Below are 20,081 nucleotides of genomic sequence, written 5' to 3' on the forward strand. Positions count from 1 at the left end.
ATATGTGAGGAATGGATGAGGAATATAATATATCTAGTCGTTCAGACGCACACAGGATAAGGCTGGCACCTCACCAACACCTTCTCAGAACACTCCTGGAACAGCGAAGACAGCACCTGAAGAAAGAAACCCTACTGAAAGTCAAGGACTGAAGGACTCCTGACTCCTGCTCACCCTGAGGGAATGGACTGCTGCCCAAGGGTCTGATGGCTGACCTCTTGTTTCCTGCTCAAGAGCCACAAAAAACAGAAAATCCAGCTTGGTACTGTTGGTGACACAATCATCATCTTCAGCAGGAGCTCGAAGATAACTTATCTAAATTTGACAAACGTTTGCCGTCTTCAAGCTTGGATCTCTCCCATTGATAGGTTATTGTCTCCAGAAACAGGCTAAGAAGGAAGGTAAAAATGTTTCATTGGGCTGACACACTTTCTGTACCTGACCTTCACTCCATAGCAGTTGCTTGAACACACGCTGAGATCCCATTAACCCACGAACTGAGACATTAAGTCCGCACCTTACTTTTCCACGCCACCAGGGTGAGTTTGTGAAGCTGGTAAAGGTTTCTCCTCCCCAAATGAATAACCCACTTCCTAGCAGGGTGTAATGCTAAAGTAGAATTTAAATTGGCTTTAATGCTGGAAAGGTACTTAATGGATGGTCTAGAAATCCCAATAAGAAAGAAACCTTCATGACGCTTGACCAATGACTAAAAGTTAACTTTACTTCATGATATATGACACATTAGCTCTTGTGGGTCAGATGTGGGTCCCTTGCTCACTTTGGCACTGGTTTCAAGCTTGCCTGGGTGATGAAGGGTGTTACCCAGAAACCGGTCCCAGGATGCTTGTTTCCGGTTCAGGGCAGACCTGGCTTGGCAGTTCGGGCTGGACTGTTCTCATGAGGCACTGGGTCAAGACTGATTTGCATATAGCTGGGTCTGAACTGAGGTGCTGAAGTGAGCTAAAGAATGATGATGGATTCAACCAGATCTGTGACTGGGGGTGAGTGTCTGAAAAGTTTCAGCGCTCCGACCATCATCTCCTTGTGTTTGCTTTGTTCGTCCTAAATTGGCAGGGTATGCCCAGACGTGGGTTCCTTGCTCACTTTGCCACTGGAATCAAGCTAGCCTGGCTGATGAAAGGTGTTACCCAGAGCTTGTTTCAGGTTCAGGGAAGACCTGGCTTGGCAGTTTGGGCTGGACTCTTCCCATGAGGCACAGGGTCAAGACTGATTTGCATATAGCTGGGTCTGAACTGAGGTGGTGAAGTGAGCTAAAGAATTTTGATGGATTCAACCCAGATCTGTGACTGGGGGTGAGTGTCTGAAAAGTTTCAGCATTCCGTCCATCATTTCCTTGTATTTGCCCTGTTCAATTAGGGCCACACTAACTAATATATGTTTCAATTATCCCCGTTTTGAAAGATAAAGCGAAGCATAAACAATTTAAACTTAAATGGTTCTTAAACCCCTATTATAAGTATTTCAAAGAGCATGCTCAAGTATTTCCATCACGTTTTAATAAATACTGTAGTTTTTTCAGTGATGACAGAGATTATAGAGGGTTTCGCGTAAGCGATGCCTGGTCAATGGTTAACAGATTAAATATTTTGCAAAGGTAATCATTCAAAATTACTGTAATTAAGTAAATGCCAGCTAGACATGGATACTATATGCCTGTGAAATATTTGGCAAAGGTAATCATTCAAAATGAGTGTGATTAAGTAAATGCCAGCAAGACATTGATACTAAATGCCTGTGACTGCTGAACTAAAGGGGAGAAGGATATGAATCATCCTTTTCCCGATGACAATTTCACCCCACTTAAAAGAAGAGCTGTAACATTCATGCTTCATTGCTTATGGCTCCAACTTAATTGTTGACATAATCTATGTTTATTTTTCTTTTTGTAACAGAGTCATCAGATACTGATAGATACAAGTCACAGTACCCAGAGACAAGTAGCCCTAAAGGATGTGAAATGTACATCTGACAATGACAATCATCCCAACTTTGAGATGTGGGAAGAGGACCATATAAATCTATGTAACATCATGATACAAAGTCTCTGATCACTCTTACAATGCTGTTAAGACCTTTCAATTCCACCTTCCAACTGCAGCATTTGTATGGAAGCATGTAGGGGTCAATGTTGATTCATGATTAGTTGCTGAAACTCCGGCACCCGCTTGCCCATGCAGTTGCCTTCTCAGTTAGCATTTGAACCCTAGATTGGATTAGCTAGAGGTAGCATGTGAACCCACATTGCATCTTTAAATTCCTCCTCCATGTGGAATTATTAGAAAATGTGTTCCTCTGTCCACCAGCACATGTCCTCCTTCAACCTATCATCCTTAAATTCTGCATGCAAGGCTAAGCACAATTTAAAATGATATCCAAAGGAGCCTTACCACACTGTGCCTGCTTGCATTGCTGAGGAGACCGTCAGGGCTTTGCTGATGTCATTTGTAAAAACAGCAGCTACCAGTCCAAACTCAGAGTTGTTCGCTCGCTCTATCACTTCATCCATGGTTTTAAAACGCAGTATCTGCTGGACAGGCCCAAAAATCTACACACAAAAAATGAATGCAATTTTTAACTTAACAAAGACCTTATTCTAGCACAAATGTATTAACAATAATGCATTCTGTATATAAGCATCTATGATAAAAGTTTATATTGTCATTTTATTATTCAACTTCCACCATCCACCTAATCTACAATTACTTTCTCTATGTATCCACTTAAGAGTACTAATTCTCTATTGTACCACTATAATATTTCTATGTACAGCATTTGTTTCTCAAAATTCTTTGTTGTGCTCTGCCAAATGAATCAAATGAATAAATAAACATTGCACCGCTTTCGTGCAATATACATTGAATGGGGTGTTGTTGTCAAAGTGTACCTACTGTTATTGCACGAAAATGTTATATAAAATCCAGTCTCCTTGTGAACTTGACAACGTTTCTTAGCGTTTAAATAAAAAAAGAACGAAAAACCTTCTAAGAGTTGAATGTTGTAGAAAAAAGTCTACAGTCCAAATGTACTCTATATAATTCTTTGACTGCTCACAGTTTGCGTTATTTTCCTATTCCCAGACGGTACATTCTGGATCATTTAGCAAAATATTCTTTAAATATCACTGTGATATAGAGAACAATTTAGTCACACAAATCCAGTTGAAGAATTAGCCACTAATGATGGAATTCTATCATCAAGATACATGATTTTACTAGCTTAAGTAGAATATGGATGGAAGTGTAGATTTGTGAACAAATAGCAAGGCATGTGCAATAGTGTTTCCAAACTTCTATTTCCTGAAAAACTAATTGAAATGACAGGAAACTCCAACTGTATTCATATATTGATAAATCTAGTCCTTTTAGTTCCCATCGAGTAGGCTTTAGGCTGAGATTCAGCCCTATGGCACCTAACCTCTCAAGTAGCTTATGTTACTATACAGGGGATGGATGGTGGCTATGTTTGCATGCTGCATATACTGGACCTCTATGTGACTTATTATATGGATAAGAACAGAGTGCCTTGTTCTCAAATAGTTCACTTATTTCCTAGAATCCATATCTCTGTGTTTAAGCATGGATCAACCAGGTTGTCCATCACTCACCTGCCATGGCCAGCTCCTCATGGTTCTATCCTGTCTCCAAAATGTTTCAATATTTATGTGCAACCACTGAGGACCGGTGTGCCAACAAAGCACAGTTACACCAACAGAAATATTCAGGGTCGCTGGAATTATGTGACAAGGCATGACCAAATTATGCGACAAAGTTGACAAACTAATGTAGCAACAAAATGCAAATGATGGCGTGTAATAGGCGCATTTTGTGATAGCATTACTTTGTTATTTTAATATTTATACATATAATTAACGCTGCCTTTGCAACGGTTTCACCTCATATGCACCAGTTTAGCACCTAAATACAACAATAAGCAACTGAAAAGTGACCCGTCAACCTTTCCAAATGGTGTTCTAATGTGCTGCATCACGTGTCGCTGTTTTCAGTAAGTTTTGATCTGTTTGAGTTGGAAACGTGCTTCTTGTTAAAAAAGCACATTATGCAGCATATGTTGGATTATGTTTCAAGTGCAACAAATCCATAACTATGCAGAAAACATTGACGCTACAGAATCGCATCATTCTAATGGCCCAGAATATAATGAGAAGCAGCTCTACCTGTTGGTGACTGATTACGAAGATATCCCAAAATTCAAACACTACCTGAAAGCGCTTGAGGCTTGGATGGCCAACTTCAATCTTAGATTAAACCCAAAGAAAATGTAATTCTTCTTTCTTCTCACAGCTAACTTTGCACCTTATATTCAGACCAGACAGAATGGCTTTGTGCCTCTTGAGCTCAACATGGCCCTAGTTTTATGTACCAAAGTCTAAAGTTTCACCCTTGCCTCCTAGGTTTTAAACATATGGACGCTACGTATAAAACTACCCTTGATCTACAGCATGTCCTGTCATTGCCTAAGAGGATTACTTCTCTCTCAATGATTAGGGAATTAGATTTTTAGGGGTTTGGAAAAGTTAAAAAATCATCCCTGATACACACTAACTCGAACATTCAGAATTATCTGCATTCCTCTCAAAGTCAAATGTCTAGAACAACCCATCTATCTCCTGAAAAGCTGACTAGGTGGGCATATTAAGAAATTAAAGGAGTACAGCACCACTAATCCTAGCCATTTAAATACCACAAAAAGAATTACCTCTAAATAGGTTGTGTCACGCTTTGTGCTCATGGTGTGGAACAATGTTCCAAAAATAATCTGGCTACACCTGACCATAATCTATTTTCAATTCACTTTAACACCTATTGGGTGACAACAATCCCAACTACTTTACTGTCTGCGCAGTACCTAATCCTAATGTCGTATAACTGGGTTGATCTATACTCCTGTTCCTGATATGTTGATTTATAACTCATGCCACACTTGTGGGTAGACACTGGCAATAAGAAAGCTTCAAAATTTTAAAGAAAATTATAAATTACTCTATGCGCGCATCATTTCTGATCATTAACTTGATCCATTTGGAATTAAACAATCTTTGACTTTGAAATTCCTCTCATTGATGAAGTATTTCACCAACCAAGCAAACTACCATCCTGGATTATAATGTATGACAGAAAACTGCTGTTTATCTGAACACCGCAAACAACATTTATTTTGTGTCTATTGTTTTGAATATTTGTTTTGGGTTTAAACTTTAAACTCTATTTGTTTTCAATTTTAAACTACTTCACAGATTGTTAGTTCACCTAGATGGCACTTAGCTGCACAACAATATTCTTTATCCAAGTACTTATAATGAGTACTAGGTGCACCTTTATCACAGTGATGAAAATGAACTGCTGACTCTAAATGTGTTACTTTTGAAGGAGGCTGAGAGATTTTTATTTTGAAACAGGAACTGGGCCCTACGTTTGTCACTCTGGGCTTGACTCACTAAGGCATACTTATGTTTCTTTGGAAGTTTACTTTTTTTGCAATTCACAAACTCTGATATAATAGTAAGTTTACAACTGTAGAGACTCTGTGGTCGGGCGGAGTCCTCTGCACATAAAAATATAGGAAAGACCTATGTTTTTATGTGCGGAGTTTTCAACCTCAATTGTGCAGTCTCTGTAATTGTAAACGTACTCTTAAATTGGAGTTTGTGAATACCAAAAAAAGTACAAGTACACAAGTTTACCTTTGTGAATCAGGCCAACAGTGTTATAAACGGCATGACATTCTCATTTCCATTAGATGTGTAATAAGGTGTACCCCGCTTCAATGTGTTCGTTCAGACAGAATACACACTCATCTACATCACATTTATCTTAAATATGGTTGTAAATTAAACGAAATATTGAAGACAAATATGATATTCTTCATCCTCTTTTCACTCCTCTTTTTAATGCTGCAGTGCAATTTCCCAGGCCTCCACCCTTCTATGTTGGTTATTTCGTTGAATTCAGTCAATTGTATCATTAATGGAGACCTACATTTAAGAATATCTACTACAGTTAATGTGGTGCCCTCTTATCCTTTATTAGTTAAATGAGAATTCTCATCTTGAAAAATACTGCACAATGACCAGGCCCTGGTTTATTGAACCCGCAACAAGTTAACTCCTGTTTTCTGTAGGAATTACAGAATTGCTTTCTTCACTTGTTCTCTATAGGTCTTAGCTAGTGATTCTTATATTGGTTAAGGTAACACAGCTATGAGACATTTGTAGTTTTTTTTTTTTTAAGAGTTTTATATAGCGCGAACTAGAACCGAACCGAATCAGTTATCAGAGCGCTTTACATAGCACCAGTTACGTTACATGAGGACACACTTTCATTTTAGGCACGGGGAGATTAAGTGATTTGCCCAGAATCACAGGGGTTTTTTTGGCGTCGTTACCGAGACTCGAACCCAGATCCCCAGGTCCGAGGTCGAGCGCCTTAGCCGTTAGGCCAACCCCTCTCCCTAGTTGTGGCCTCACAGGACAGTTCCTTACCTCTTCCTTTGCAATCCTCATATCATCTGTTACATTGGAAAATACTGTTGGTTCAACAAACAATCCTTTTCTTCCCAGCCCCTTGCCACCACATTCTAGTTTTGCTCCTTCTGTGATACCACTTTGAATAAGTTCCAGAATCTTGTTGTACTGTTTCTTATCAGTCTGTGATCATGAAGAAAAAAGATAAAATATATTTCTATATTAAAAATTTGTAAGAAGCATATCGAATTCATAGAATATACAGACCATTTAAAATGTTTCTCTTCTCATAGCAACATCAGATTAAATATAAATGTTTCCACATTTGGTAATTACTCAAGTAACTGGTTCCTCGTGTGTGTAAATAAAAAGTGGTGTATACTAAGTTGAACTGTACTGAGCATTATATAAACTACATGCTGAAGAGTAACATGTACCTTTGATAACTGCATGAAGAGGTGTGGAATGGCGTGCAACTAGTAGTAGGCTTTGGGTTTTATTTTCAATCAGGTGCTGAATTGTAAACGAGCACCAGAAAGGAATTGTTTGTTTTCTTTAAGTTGCGGCAATGACCCTATGTTCTCACCTAATGTGAGACTGAAATGGTAGATTATAACAAAATACCAATTTTGTGAGTCACTGGATTACATGCATGATTTTTCCAAATGTATTCATATTACATTATTTACAGAAATTCGCCAAAAAGATGTGAAAATCAGTTCCTTAGCGGCTGCGGCGGGGCAAATGCGGTCCGACCATGCCCCTACAAGTCTGGCGGTCCGGGCACCACCAAACTCGTATTAGAGCCCTTAGTGATTGTTTGCAGAAGGTCAATACTCAAGTTTGGCGGAAATGTGCAGTTACCCATAGATTTCTCATTTGTCTTTCACAATGCAAATACTTTTTCATTTGTGGAAATCTATAAACCTTTATCTCCAGCAGATGTGAAGGGTTTCCACCCTATATGAATACATGAATACATAATTCAATCTTTTTGCTGTTATTTTGTGTGTGTAACAATTCATTTGGAATGTATGTCAATATCCACACACACCCTAAACGTACATCTGTGAATAATCTACCCACTTTACAGATTTTTTTTTCATAAGCTTAATGTTGCCATTAAAACAAAATGCAAATCTTGATTTTCTTTAATCAAGACACTGAAATTGTGACAGTAAATTCCCCTTTTTCACTAGTAGGCCGATTCTGAGTTGAATCTTTAAAAGTTACATAATTGAATAGCTGTCCTTTAACCTTCAATATTGGAAACTTGGCTGCCAAATATAATTGTTGTATGAGACTTATGCAGCCTCACCTTGTGATGTTTATAGTACCCAATACCTTTGGATGCATTACTTGGCTTTGCCATTTAACCATAGTAGGCTATATGAGTAGTGGATCATTACATAATTGCAACAGTTTGTATTTTGTTAGTAAGTAGCATCTTGGCATACTTGATTTTCCATACTATTCTTGAAAAAATATTTTAAAGAATCACTTTCCTAGCAGTATATTCTTACTTGTGGGCCTTGCTCGGTGGATGGATCAAAAGGACTTCCAACTATTCGCCTCTTTGCTCGCTCAACACTTCGTCTGACAAACTCATCATATATAGTCTCCTCGACGAATGTCCTGGATCCCGCAGTGCAACATTGGCCTTGGTTGAAGAAAACTCCTTGGTGAGCTTGCTCCACAGCATAGTCCACTGCAAAATTAAAGCAATGAGGTCACAAATGTTTTTCATGGTCAATAAGAAGCATGGATTCTGCAATGTGAATAGATGTGTATGTTATGATGGAGCGCAATTTACAGAAAACTAACACTTGATATCAGGTCGAGATATACCGCTCTAAGCAAGCTTTAACAAAGCCAATCTGTCTTCCTTTGCCAATGCTTTTCAACTGCTGATACCAAAGAAACAGTGTTATGGTGTCATAACATGCCACCTGATTTGGGTACCCATGATGGTTTTTCATCATGGCGTAGTTAGGTATACCTACCCTAGGTGACAAATGGGCTGGAAAGGATATTTTGGGATTTGCCAAGATGCAAACTGAATATGAGTTGTCACCAATAGAATACTACTGGTATCTCCAATTGATACATGTACTTTAGATGTTCACAACGTATCCAACAAAGTGTACTTACCCCTAGAATGTAGGATAAATGATGCACCACAATACCTGAATTGACTTAGAGGTAGATAAGAGACTGATTTAGGCCATTTAGATGATCCAGAAGGAGATGAGACTCTAGGCTTGGCTCAAGAAGAAGCAAATCGTTTAGGATTTAGGCTACTGCAACACAAGATTCCATGGAGAGTCCAATATACTCAGGCTAAACTGGCAGCATTTGATAGCGTAAGTAATGAGGTATGTCCTAGAGAATGTGAACGTGTCAGTATCTTGTTGTGCAACATTATCAAGCATTTCTGTAATTAAATATGAAAGTCTGGAAAGACTAAAGTTAGTCTCCTTGTGCAATAATGTCGACCAGTGCTTTATGAACGAACAATCCCTATATATACAAGAAATTTGAAAGAGCTGGGAGCAATGTTTACCTTACTGAGAAGCTTGTACATACTAGGGTACAAATATTGTGTGCAAGAGATGTTGTGGGATGTCGAAACATCTTTACTAGAGATTAGATGGTGACTTTAAAGATTGTTGTCCTAAATTTAGATTTTTTTCTATGATACCAGTCGAAGGGGAAACCTTATACTCTCTTGATCTAAACCAATGTTGATTGCTATTTCTTTTGGATGATCGCAATTGAAAATCAATAAACAAATGGTTTAATTAAAAAAACAATCAACAGAAGAATTGAGTTTAAGGCATTGTGCAAGTCCGGCAAGATCATTTGTGGTGGAAGCCCTTGCTTATAGAGAGGAAGCTGTCATCTTGTTAGCAGTGTCGAGATGTGATATTTGGAGTGACTTATGCCCAGGATTCCTTAAACTGGCAAGGTGCACTTAGGTGGTAACTCTTTGGCCTCAAGGTTCTGAAAATGTGAAGCTTCTTTGTACAGAATCTAATTCCTAACATGCTTAAAACATTCCTGCTCTTTAAGTTATCGGTTTGTTGTGCTTTTGCATTACATCAAGCAAGCATAGTGGAAAGAGTACTCTCCAAATAGAACTAACATAGCATAACACAATACAGCATAAAATAATACAATAAAACAAAATATTGGGCATGGCTCCCACTAGCTTGTTTGTGGTCTTCCCTTTGACCACCACCGAAATTACCCCAATTCTGTTAATTAGAAGACGTTAAGCTTCAGATCCACAATTCCATCTACAATTATTATACAACTTCCCCCATTGCAATTAAAAAGTAGTTTCAAAATGCAAAATTTGGCTTAGAACAGTTGAGCTCCAATATCCTGCCTAACTTGATGTTAGAACCTACAAGCCTCTCCTTATGGAAGAAACACTGAGCTAAGAGGCCTTAATGCATGATATCATTGTTAGTCAAATTTATGATGTGATATGGGATCTCAATCTGCCTGAGATATGTCCAAAGGTTGCTGCTAATATGAATGTGAAGCAGCAGAGTAGGCACCAGTTACTGTTTGCTCTTTTCCGTGTGAAGGCAATGGGTCTGGACTGCCACCTATCTGGACTAGCAGTTTCTACCGGACTCCTGTATTTCATAGACATTCATAATGGCATGAGTGGATGACAATTCTTTGGGTTCCTGCTAATTTCTTATTGATGGAAAAAAGTGAGTGGAAAAAAAGTGTCATGGCAGATTTTCACAATCGGGTGGTGGGGGGTATTTGGCTCATATGAATACTTAAAGTCTTAAGCCTACCCCAATAAGTGTCATTTATATGGATGTATTCTCATGGGAGATTTACGAATATACAGTATTGAGGGAATAAACACTACATATTGCGGCACTGACTATTGTGCCTTTGCAGCCATCCATTCTCAAGTGCAACATTTAGGAGCAATTACACATATTATTAGTGAATTTGTGCTGATTCCAGATCAGGCCGTATGACTGCACAACTGTTATTTGAAGCCTTCCCTGTAATTCTGCTCTAAACACATAATGGGACAAACGACTTTAATAATCTCCTACAGGGACATTTGGATAAACGCTGGATGTGCATGAAGTTAACTTTTTCTGTGCCCTTCCTGCATATTTCTTCCGATTAATCCACTCAGCATGGAACATGTAACAGAAGAATTTGTATATGCAGCCCTTTCAAATTCATATAATGTACAGCTGAATCTGGCTTCCTAACCCTAAATAATGCATTTGCTGTTTATCCAAAACAAACTTGATTAAAAAAGTGTCCTTGATCTATTTTCCTGGCAGAGAATTTAGTAAAGGGGTCCGCACCACAGTGTTGTTTTAAGGGCGACGTGTAACAGCAAGCCTTACTTACAATCTGCATCTGCAAAAATAATGTTGGGGCTTTTTCCTCCCAGCTCCAGGGTTACTCTCTTCAAATTACTCTTTCCAGATGCTTCTTGGATCATCTTTCCAACCTGGAAGGAAATGGAGAAATGTGTGACACAGAAAGCAGACGCAAACACCAGCCAGCAGTACCAGCAGACAAGAACCAGCCCATAAAGCTAAACTGCAATATAATGCAATAACTAATACTCTTTCTGACAAAGGTTTTGAGGAAGAGGGTACAAGAGACTCATGCAATCCTTTTTCAGAACAGTAAACAAGTTGAACTGTTCTCAAAAACTTACTCACTCCGGACCCGATTTACCAAAAAAAAAACTAAAAGTACGCCCAGAGATTAATATCTCTACCTGAACGTATATCCTCATATTGGGTTAATTCACAAGCATGGGTATGGCCAAATATAATTTTGTGAATAGGGCCCTTAAGTGTCTTGTTTCACCCTTGTAAATTCAAGACTGGCATTTACTTAATTTGAAAATGCACTTGTGAAGAGATTTAGACATGCATAATATTACTCTATATTGGTGTAATTAATTTCATGCAGTTGTTAAACGTACTCCAGGGCAGAAATGGCCCTAAAAAATTTTTTTAAGTATTACATTCATTTCCCACTCACTCATACCCTGCACACAGTCGCAGAATTACAGCTGTCAAAGACAGTAGTAAATCCTATTGTAAATTGGAAATGGCTGAAAAGTCTCCCTTAATTGGTGGATGTGTGGGAAAAGGGATTTCTACATGACAAAATGTATTTTCCAGGGAGAAAAGGTGCACTGCACAGGTAAATGCACTGTCACGTGCACAATAACACCTTATGTACAGTGCTGAATATGGAAAACTGTTAGCACAAATGCAATTTTAAAGAATACTTCTTGAAATCTGTGACTGTCGCAGGTTTCCAGGCCTGATTACTACATGATGACTTTTGCATGTACATCTTTGAAGAATGTTTTCAGCATTGAACAATAAATGAGCAATACAATAACTACAGAGTTTTGTTCTACAAAGTTTGTACCTGGAAGCAAACTGTCTTCACACATATTTAGCAGTGTTTCGATATATTTTTTTTTTAAGACATGATTTGCAGAGCACTTTGCAAAACTTTGGAAAGCACAAACACAATTTGTAGGGGAAAATTCCCCATTCGCTTATTTCTATAGTTAGGACTGATGAAAATGTACCATTGCATTTGTGTATGCAGATATATCTACATCAATGGTGGAATTTCTTCAGTTGAAAATTGAGGGCCATGGGTGTGATGTGGTCTTTCCAGTGTGGGACTCTAGTAGCAGCATGTGAACAAAAATCGAGGATATGCTCGAGGAAAGAGGCCCAAAGGGATGAGTAAACTTGTTACCACTTCTGCATACTTGGGGCTTCTTGATCTCATGAGATGGTTCATCAGTCACCGGTCCTTCTTTGCAATTTGAGTCCACATGGCAGCTAAGTCAACTTGTGATACTGTTTCTTTCATTAATCATAGATGATGAAGCTCAATGAAAATGGACATGTTGGGGAAATTCAGGGCGAAATAGTTCGGAGGTGTATCTTCTTGAAAAGTATACCCAGTCACGATTGTTTCCTGCAGGTCTAGTGAGGTATATTGAAGAAACACTGTCTTACACATTTAGAGTAGCATCTATTGAAAGGGTCTCCACAAATCCAAATATACAGAACAGTGGTGATGATGACAGCCTGAAGTCCTGTAGATCTTAGTATGAGGCGGTCCTATCTCTCAGGGTTCTGGGACTAGAGGCACTATCGAGCAATAAGCCTTTTATTGCAACGGCATTGCCTAGTGGCTAGAGCCCTTGGGGACTGAAAGTCCAGGGACGCTCTTGGGGCTTTCTCCAGCTCAAGGTAATTACAGCAGGCACTGGGGGGCTTCAATAGAGGTTGGAATAAAAGGAGGTGTCTGGTGAGGGGTAGAATAGAAAGAAAGTGACCACAGCGATATGAGAAAGAGAGAGGATGGACGTGAAGAGAGACATTGCACGAGGAATCAAAGAGAGTAAGGCTGGTTTGAGGATTCTTGCCAGGGCAGCTTTTGGTTTCCCAGTAGGGCCCTGAGGTCTGTCTCCTATTAGCCCTGCCCCAGTCCACTTCTGTTCAGGCTAAAGAGAACATCAGGCGCTATACAAAATCCTGGAAACGTATACAGAAATATGCCTCAAATTGGACTGTCACATAGCATTTTCCACATTGGGCGTCTACTTTTGGTACCTTGCCTGAAAATCCCTTCCTCTTGGAAATGTTCCAGAAAGGGATATTCCTTATTAAGTGGTCATTTTCTTTGACGAAAAAAATGTAAGTGGGTTTGTAAAACTGGCCCATTTGTCTGCTAAAATGCTCGGTTTCCATTAACAAAAAATGTTTATGGCCAGGTTTGAAAGCAATTAATACGAAATCCAATCTCTGCAGGAATGGAAGAAATAATGGTGCAGATATTGCACGAGCCTTGCTTTAGTGCAGCCGATAATAATGGGCCGCTATGAAGCTAATCAGGGTCGGATTGTAAAATTGACCATTTTCCTTATTACCGCATTCCCTCAATCCCTTACTGCAATTTTCTAAACAATGGGCACCGTTTAAAGAATGACACGTGATTTATAGACGAATAAGCACATGCGAAATGTACATTAACATGCAAAAAAAAGGAATCCCGTAGCCAAAACTGCAACTAAAAATAGTTGCACACCACTGCGAAATGATACACTTTTAAAGTGGTGAGACTAGACATCCTTTATTACACCAACCGAGCGAAATGAGTGTGTGTGTACTCCTAAATTGAGGTGGGAGGATGCTCTTTACTAGAGAGGGTAAATAAATGCGGTCAAATAATGTATCTCACATCAGAATTTTTTAATAAATTGACAAAAGAATTCATAGGGTCAATACCAGCACTTCTAAACAGCACTCATAAAGTACAGTAATACCTTCATGGTGTTGCAAGCAACCCTGAAGGGCCTGCCTAGAATTGTTGGGTGCACGCCCCAAAAAAACTTTGAAAACACAGTGGCAAAATATTGCATTTTTAGCACCACTTCCCTAAAAATTGGTTTAAAAAGCCATATGTTTAACAGATGGTTTGAATTATCTTGATATTCAATTTGACATATACAAGTTTGTCCTCAAACAGCAACTCGTCATCTTCTGGAAAAACACCCACTCTGCTATAAATATCAGCTTTTCTTTGAAGGCCAATAAACTCAACATTCCGCACCACCAAAAATTGTCGTTATTGTATTGAAATGACTGTTTTATTCCTCTATGTTTCAGATTTTACTTTTAGCAAATATTGTAATGTTATTTTCATCTAGTACTTACTAGACATGGACATGGAAATATTCTCACTCACATACATTTGTTTCCCCTTCACATTTATGAATGGCCCTCCATAACCAAGGCCTTACTATTCCATACGAATGATTGTTAACCTTTGACACATAGGCCCTCCAGGAGTCCAGGATGGCCAGATTATGCGAAGAGTGACCACAATGATGACATGATCACCGTTATGCCTAGAATAACCACCATTATCCTAAAAATGTAAACTAAATATCAAGGATGCCCCAAAATGTTTGAGCCACAAACAACTTTGTCAAGGATGGGACAATTATTTATTTTTGTGTTTTGTAGAGTGTGAACTAGACCTGCAAGGGTATCAGAGCCCTTTACAGGATAGACAAGTGATATACAAAAGAACTTGGAGCGGTGGATACAATAATTGATAAAATAGATAGATACTTTTTACAGAAATAAGCGGTCTCAGATCCCAGGGTGTATACACATGGGATGAGAACAGGTAAAACAATTTATACGAAACAAACGGTCTCAGAATCAAGGGTGGGAGGCCCAGAGGTGCCCAGAGGTGCCCAGTGGATATCATCCAGAGAAGCCATGGTGGGGCTGTAGGAGGAGGTAGAACAAGGTCACAGAGGTGACTGTAGGGCAAGAGTTAGGACAGGAATTTGCCCTGAAGGTAGGTTTAGCCTCCTTTCTGAAGCGCGCCAGAGACGGAATTCTTCTAATTGCAGGCAGGAGTGAGTTCCAAATTCTTGGTGCGGCCCCAGAGAAGGCCCGAGTGTACGTTTTTCTTCCGCAAGTATGCTGGTTGTAGCAAGAGGTCTCTGGTGGACCGGGAGTATCTGGCTCCTCCAGATATCACGAGTTTCTGGGCAAGAAATGCAGGGGAATTGGAGTATAAAGCCTTGTGAGTGATGCAAGACAGCTTCAGTTGGATTCTGGCCTCGAGGGGAAGCCAATTCAGAGCTTTAAGGTGTGGAGAGATGTGGTTGAATTTCTTTGAACCTGTTAGGAGTCTGGCGGCAGCATTGAGGCAGGCTTTTAATGGGGCCGGGGAGATCTTGGGTAGACCTGCGAGGGTAGAGCATCCATTTTCCAGTCTGGAGATAAGTAGTGCCTGGATTCCTATTTTTAGATTGGGAGTGTCAAGGAAAGGTATCAGGTTTCTTAGATAGCTCAGGTGAAATCTGGCTATTTTGGCCATCGAGTTGATGTGGCGCTTCATATTGAAGCTGCAGTCTAGGGTTATCCAAAGGGATTTAGCAGAGTCCACAATGGTTGGTGGGCAGTTTAATGCTGTGATCGACTTGATCTATTCCAGGATGTCAGCGTTGGTTTTGGGTGGGGAGATTAGAAGAAATTCAGTTTTGTTCGTGTTACATTTGAGCTGGTTAGAGGTGAGCCAATGTACTGTCAGCTTCAAGGCCTCATTTAGGGAAAGAATGTCCTCAGGAGAAGAAATTTTAATGTAGATCTGGGCGTTGTCTGCATACATGTGTTAGGAGATATTGGCGGTGCGAAGCACTTCTGCGAGTGGTTCAAGGTAAAGGTTGAAGAGGGTAGGGGACAGGGTTGATCCTTGGGGGTCACCAACCGTGATCAGAGAGGGAGCGGACAAGATACCATTGATGAGGAATCTCTGTGAACGGTTCTGGAGGAAGGACCTAAACAATTCAAGAACTGGACCATCCAGTCCCATCCTGAGTTTGTGGTGTTCAAGGAGTTTTTCGTGGTTGACCGTATCAAAAGCCGAGGATACATCTAGGAGGATTAGGAGACAGGTTTTGCCTTGGTTAAGGGCTTGGAGGGCTTCATCCACGGGTGGGTTCGGTGCTGTGCCCAGGTCTGAACCCGGATTGGAAGTTGTCAAGTAGATGGAAGTTAGTGATGTGTTGGCTCAGCTGCTGTTGCACACATTATGCCAGGAATAACTATCACTTTACTTGGGACAGCCATGATTTTTCATAGATAGGCACTATAATGCTGGAGTCACCATAATGACAAACCTGGCACTGTTATTCCATGGATAACAATCACTGTCAAGAATGCCCACAATATGTTAATAATCACAATAATGTGCGAGGACCGTATGTGGGGCAGCAATAATATGATCTACAGTCACTGCACACTAAGGATTACCAAAGCTAGTTTGTAGTCTTTTAGTTCGTTTGTAGATTTATATAGCGCAGTTTACCACCCATGAGGGTATCCAGGCACTGTCCATGAGCATAGGGAAATTAAGTGATTTACCCAGAATCACAGGATGTTGCGCTAATGCCGAGACTTAAACCCACATCCCGAGTAAGCAGCTCTGGCCGCTGCGCCACAGCCTCTCTTTCGCCACAATGCTAAATACGTCAATACAATTACGTGGTTAACAATATTATAGGAGAAGCCATCATAAATAGGGCCATTGGTTACCCAGAAAAGTGATATCTTGCCAAGATTTTGTTTTTTGCAGAAATGACCGTCGTTTGACCTGTTACAACCTCCCGCATGGTTAGTGTGGTCTGCATTTTTCCTGGGGCTGATTTCTAGAAGTCAGTGACCTCACACACAGCTAGATATGCACAAAAATTCCCCTATCTTCTATCTTCCAATGAATTGTAAAATGTGGTACATCCCGTAACCATGGATGATGCTCTAAATCTCACAAAAAGAAGAGGGATAATAAAGCTACGTGAAGGTAGATAAGTGTGTGGGAATGCACCAACTTTGTAAAAACTGCCCTCACACACAGCTTATAATGAGACACCAACCCCTCCACTCTGCATGGGTGTCGACATGTTTCAGCCAGCTAAACGAATACCCCGGCTTTCCTCAGGACTCTCACAACAGTAATCCCTGGGTGCTAAACCTCCCTCCTCCACATCTAGCGGAAGAAGGGGATATCACCTTTAGTGGAGGGGTTGGTGTCTCATTATAAGCTCCCCAACCTACCATCCACGTTCTTGTTTTAATTCTGGACAGGGTACTAATATTAAAATTATGATAAGGATTCCCTGATACCAGTTTTATATCACTTCATATCACTTTCTCTGCACCATTATCTCACCTGTGATCTCACACCACACTTTGTGTTGTATTGTCTTCCCCTCCCTATTGCTCCACCTCCAGCGTTGGGCTGACGCAGAGGTGTGTTAGCAGCCCTATGATGTGTGTGAGGGTAGTTTTTTTACAAAGTTGCCGCATTCCCACACAATTGTCTACCTTCACGCAGCTTTATTATCCCTCTTCTTTTTGTGAGATTTAAACTATAGAGCGGGAGGTCGAAGAGGCTCGTTATCCTCTCAAACCTCTGTATCTGTGTTTTTTTATGGATGATGCTCTAACACACTTTGACTTATTCCAAGGGGAATCTTGTCGGGGCTTGCCGAACTACATGTTTTCGTGTAATACCTCCACAGTGCTGAGGAAGCCATAACGTACACCCTGTAGCTCTCTGATGCATGAGCCCAAGGCAGGCCTGAACATTAGGCCTGGATGAAGTTTAAATTACGCCAGCACAATTCACATCATTTCGGGAATTTGACGCTACATTTATTATGTGAAATTCATGAAATTACGCCATTACAACCGCAGGGCATAATTTTGCAGCCCAATGTTACCACAAACGAAGGAAAATCTGCAAAAGAGGGGCCAACTGTAAGGGCAGAGATACGCATGCCACCTGCGCATGCCACGAACATGCTCATCATCCCACCCACTCCCTATCTTCTTCCCTTATCTGAGCCTTTGTAAGTCCTTTGTAAGGCATCTAAAGCTCAAACATTGGAAGAAAGTGACAGGGACATAGAGGGTGGGATCCACTCCTCTTAAAGCCCAAGTCAAGTTTTTTCTAGTTTTAGTGGTAGGTGTCCACTTTCACGCCTCCCCCTCCCCACACAGGTGCATACATGCACTTTGCATTCACGTGTGGTGCAACATTGAAAGGTGCCACAAATCTATGTGCGTGTGTTGCGTGTGTGTTGCAACATTGAAAGGTCATAGGTGTGTGTGTGTGTGTCAGTATGTTAAGCACCTTCCTTAGTCCACTGCAGGTTGGATACCACTCTAAATACTCCTGAGGAACAGTCATTCACTTCCTCAAGCTCAACAGGGCAACAGACGTATAAAAACGTCACTTTCATGTCCTGCATGTAAAAAGCAAGTTTATGGTATGCCTAATATACAAATGAAAATAGTTGTGAAATGTAAATGTGTTTCCTGCAATAGGTAATATTTTATGTGAAAAATATGCACAAACTTTTTTAAACATCATTGTGCTTCAAAATTGACTGGCAGTACAGGCCAGGTGGAAAATCCTTAGTGGGCTGGGGGCGGAGGCTGCTTTTATGGTTGGCTGGGAAGCATTGATGCAGCACGGGTTCAGACACGTCATGATTCTCAAGTGCGGAGAATGAATGTTCCTGTGTACTGTGCCATACACAGAAGAGGGGCCCTGGCGCTTTTGCTGCGCTCGTCCGTCTGGTGCAATACGAGGCTAGCACTAAATCATTTCCTAGTGACTTGTTTTTTTGGTTTCATTTCTTTTCTTCATCACAGCAAGAACGACACTTGCCAGTCGTTACAATGCGTTGTGTCTTCTCTGCAAGTATTTGTTTGTGGTGTTGCCCATTGAATATGCAGAATTTCCCGTGAAAATGTACCGGATTTTTCTTGTATGAGAGAGTTTCAAATTACTGAAAAATGTTACTATTTGCGAAAATGTTCTGTGAGACAGAAATCAGTGCATGGGAACTGCTAAGGGTTTGGGAAGTCGGTCTCGGAAGAACAGTTCTCACCAGTGGAATGCGTGGCAGAGGAGACAGAATAAAGTAGCAAGAGACTAGAGATGATTTCAACGACAATAACAAAGAGGTCTACATGACCTCATCTCTGCGATGTGTCCAATAGGGCTTTTAGGCACATTGCCACCGCATGCATAAAGCCGTGCCCCTGTTCAGAGCTCAGCTATTTACGAGTAACTCTGACTCAGCAGTCGAAGTGCATAAAAAATATGTGAACTGATATATTGAGTGCAGGGAGGGAGGGGTCAGTGAGTGTTGGGGGTGGAGGAGGGGGTCAGACACGCACTTAAAAGGAACTAAATATTATGCAACTATTTTGTTGGCATTTTTACACCTACTGGTAACTACTAAACAAGTCTAAAAAAAGTTTTACAAAACTATGCACGTTATACTAACATGTGGAAAATGTACTATTTTCTAGTAGGACAGCTCAGATGGTAATGCGACCTCTGCAGATGCGTGTGCAACAGCAGAGCGGGAGATTTGAATCCTGGATAGTGCATTGGGTAATAGTGGCAGGACTAGCAGGGACATGACCTGCTGTGCTCAAGCATCCTGCTGACCTGCAACAAACCCAGTCAGACCGCACTGATTAATAGGTTCAAAAAAAGCATTTTCATTTGGTGAACATTTTGTTATCGCACTCATCTGACGGTGTAGGTAAAGTAGTAAAACGCATGTCTTGTGGGACAGACAGCACAGCATGGTTACAGGATAGAGACAGTGACAGTGCGGGTGTTGAAGGTTGGGCACACCGGAGGTAGAAGTAAGCTGTAGCCCCCTTGGCAGCATTTTCAGCCCAGACACTTCATTTTTTTTTACAAATTAAGCACTGGAAAGCAAGGCTTCTCACTAGGCACTAGAGGCCTGGGTCTGCAATGCATCTCCAAGCTGAGAGCCAGGCTTCTTAATAGGCACTAGAGGCCTGTGTCTGCAATGCATCTCCAAGGTGAGGGCCAGGCTTCTCACTAGGCACTAGAGGCCTGTGTCTGCAATGCATCTCCAAGGTGAGGGCCAGGTTTCTCACTGGGCACTAGAGGTCTGCGT

General features: G+C 40.6%; 1 protein-coding gene across 1 annotated transcript in view; it reads right to left on the reverse strand.

Annotated features, from left to right (window-relative positions):
• The window catches only part of ALDH1A2 (aldehyde dehydrogenase 1 family member A2), a 204,178-nt gene that overhangs the window by 13,281 nt on the left and 170,816 nt on the right, over positions 1-20,081 (reverse strand). The window contains exons 8-11 of the mRNA XM_078685163.1: positions 10,907-11,009; positions 8,029-8,213; positions 6,524-6,688; positions 2,412-2,569 (exon numbers count right to left, since the gene is read on the reverse strand). Coding sequence (XP_078541289.1) covers positions 2,412-2,569; positions 6,524-6,688; positions 8,029-8,213; positions 10,907-11,009 — 611 coding nt within the window. The remainder of the gene's footprint in view (positions 1-2,411; positions 2,570-6,523; positions 6,689-8,028; positions 8,214-10,906; positions 11,010-20,081) is intronic.

This window comes from Lissotriton helveticus, chromosome 3_2 (genome assembly GCF_964261635.1).
Source record: "Lissotriton helveticus chromosome 3_2, aLisHel1.1, whole genome shotgun sequence".
Lineage (NCBI taxonomy): Eukaryota > Metazoa > Chordata > Amphibia > Caudata > Salamandridae > Lissotriton > Lissotriton helveticus.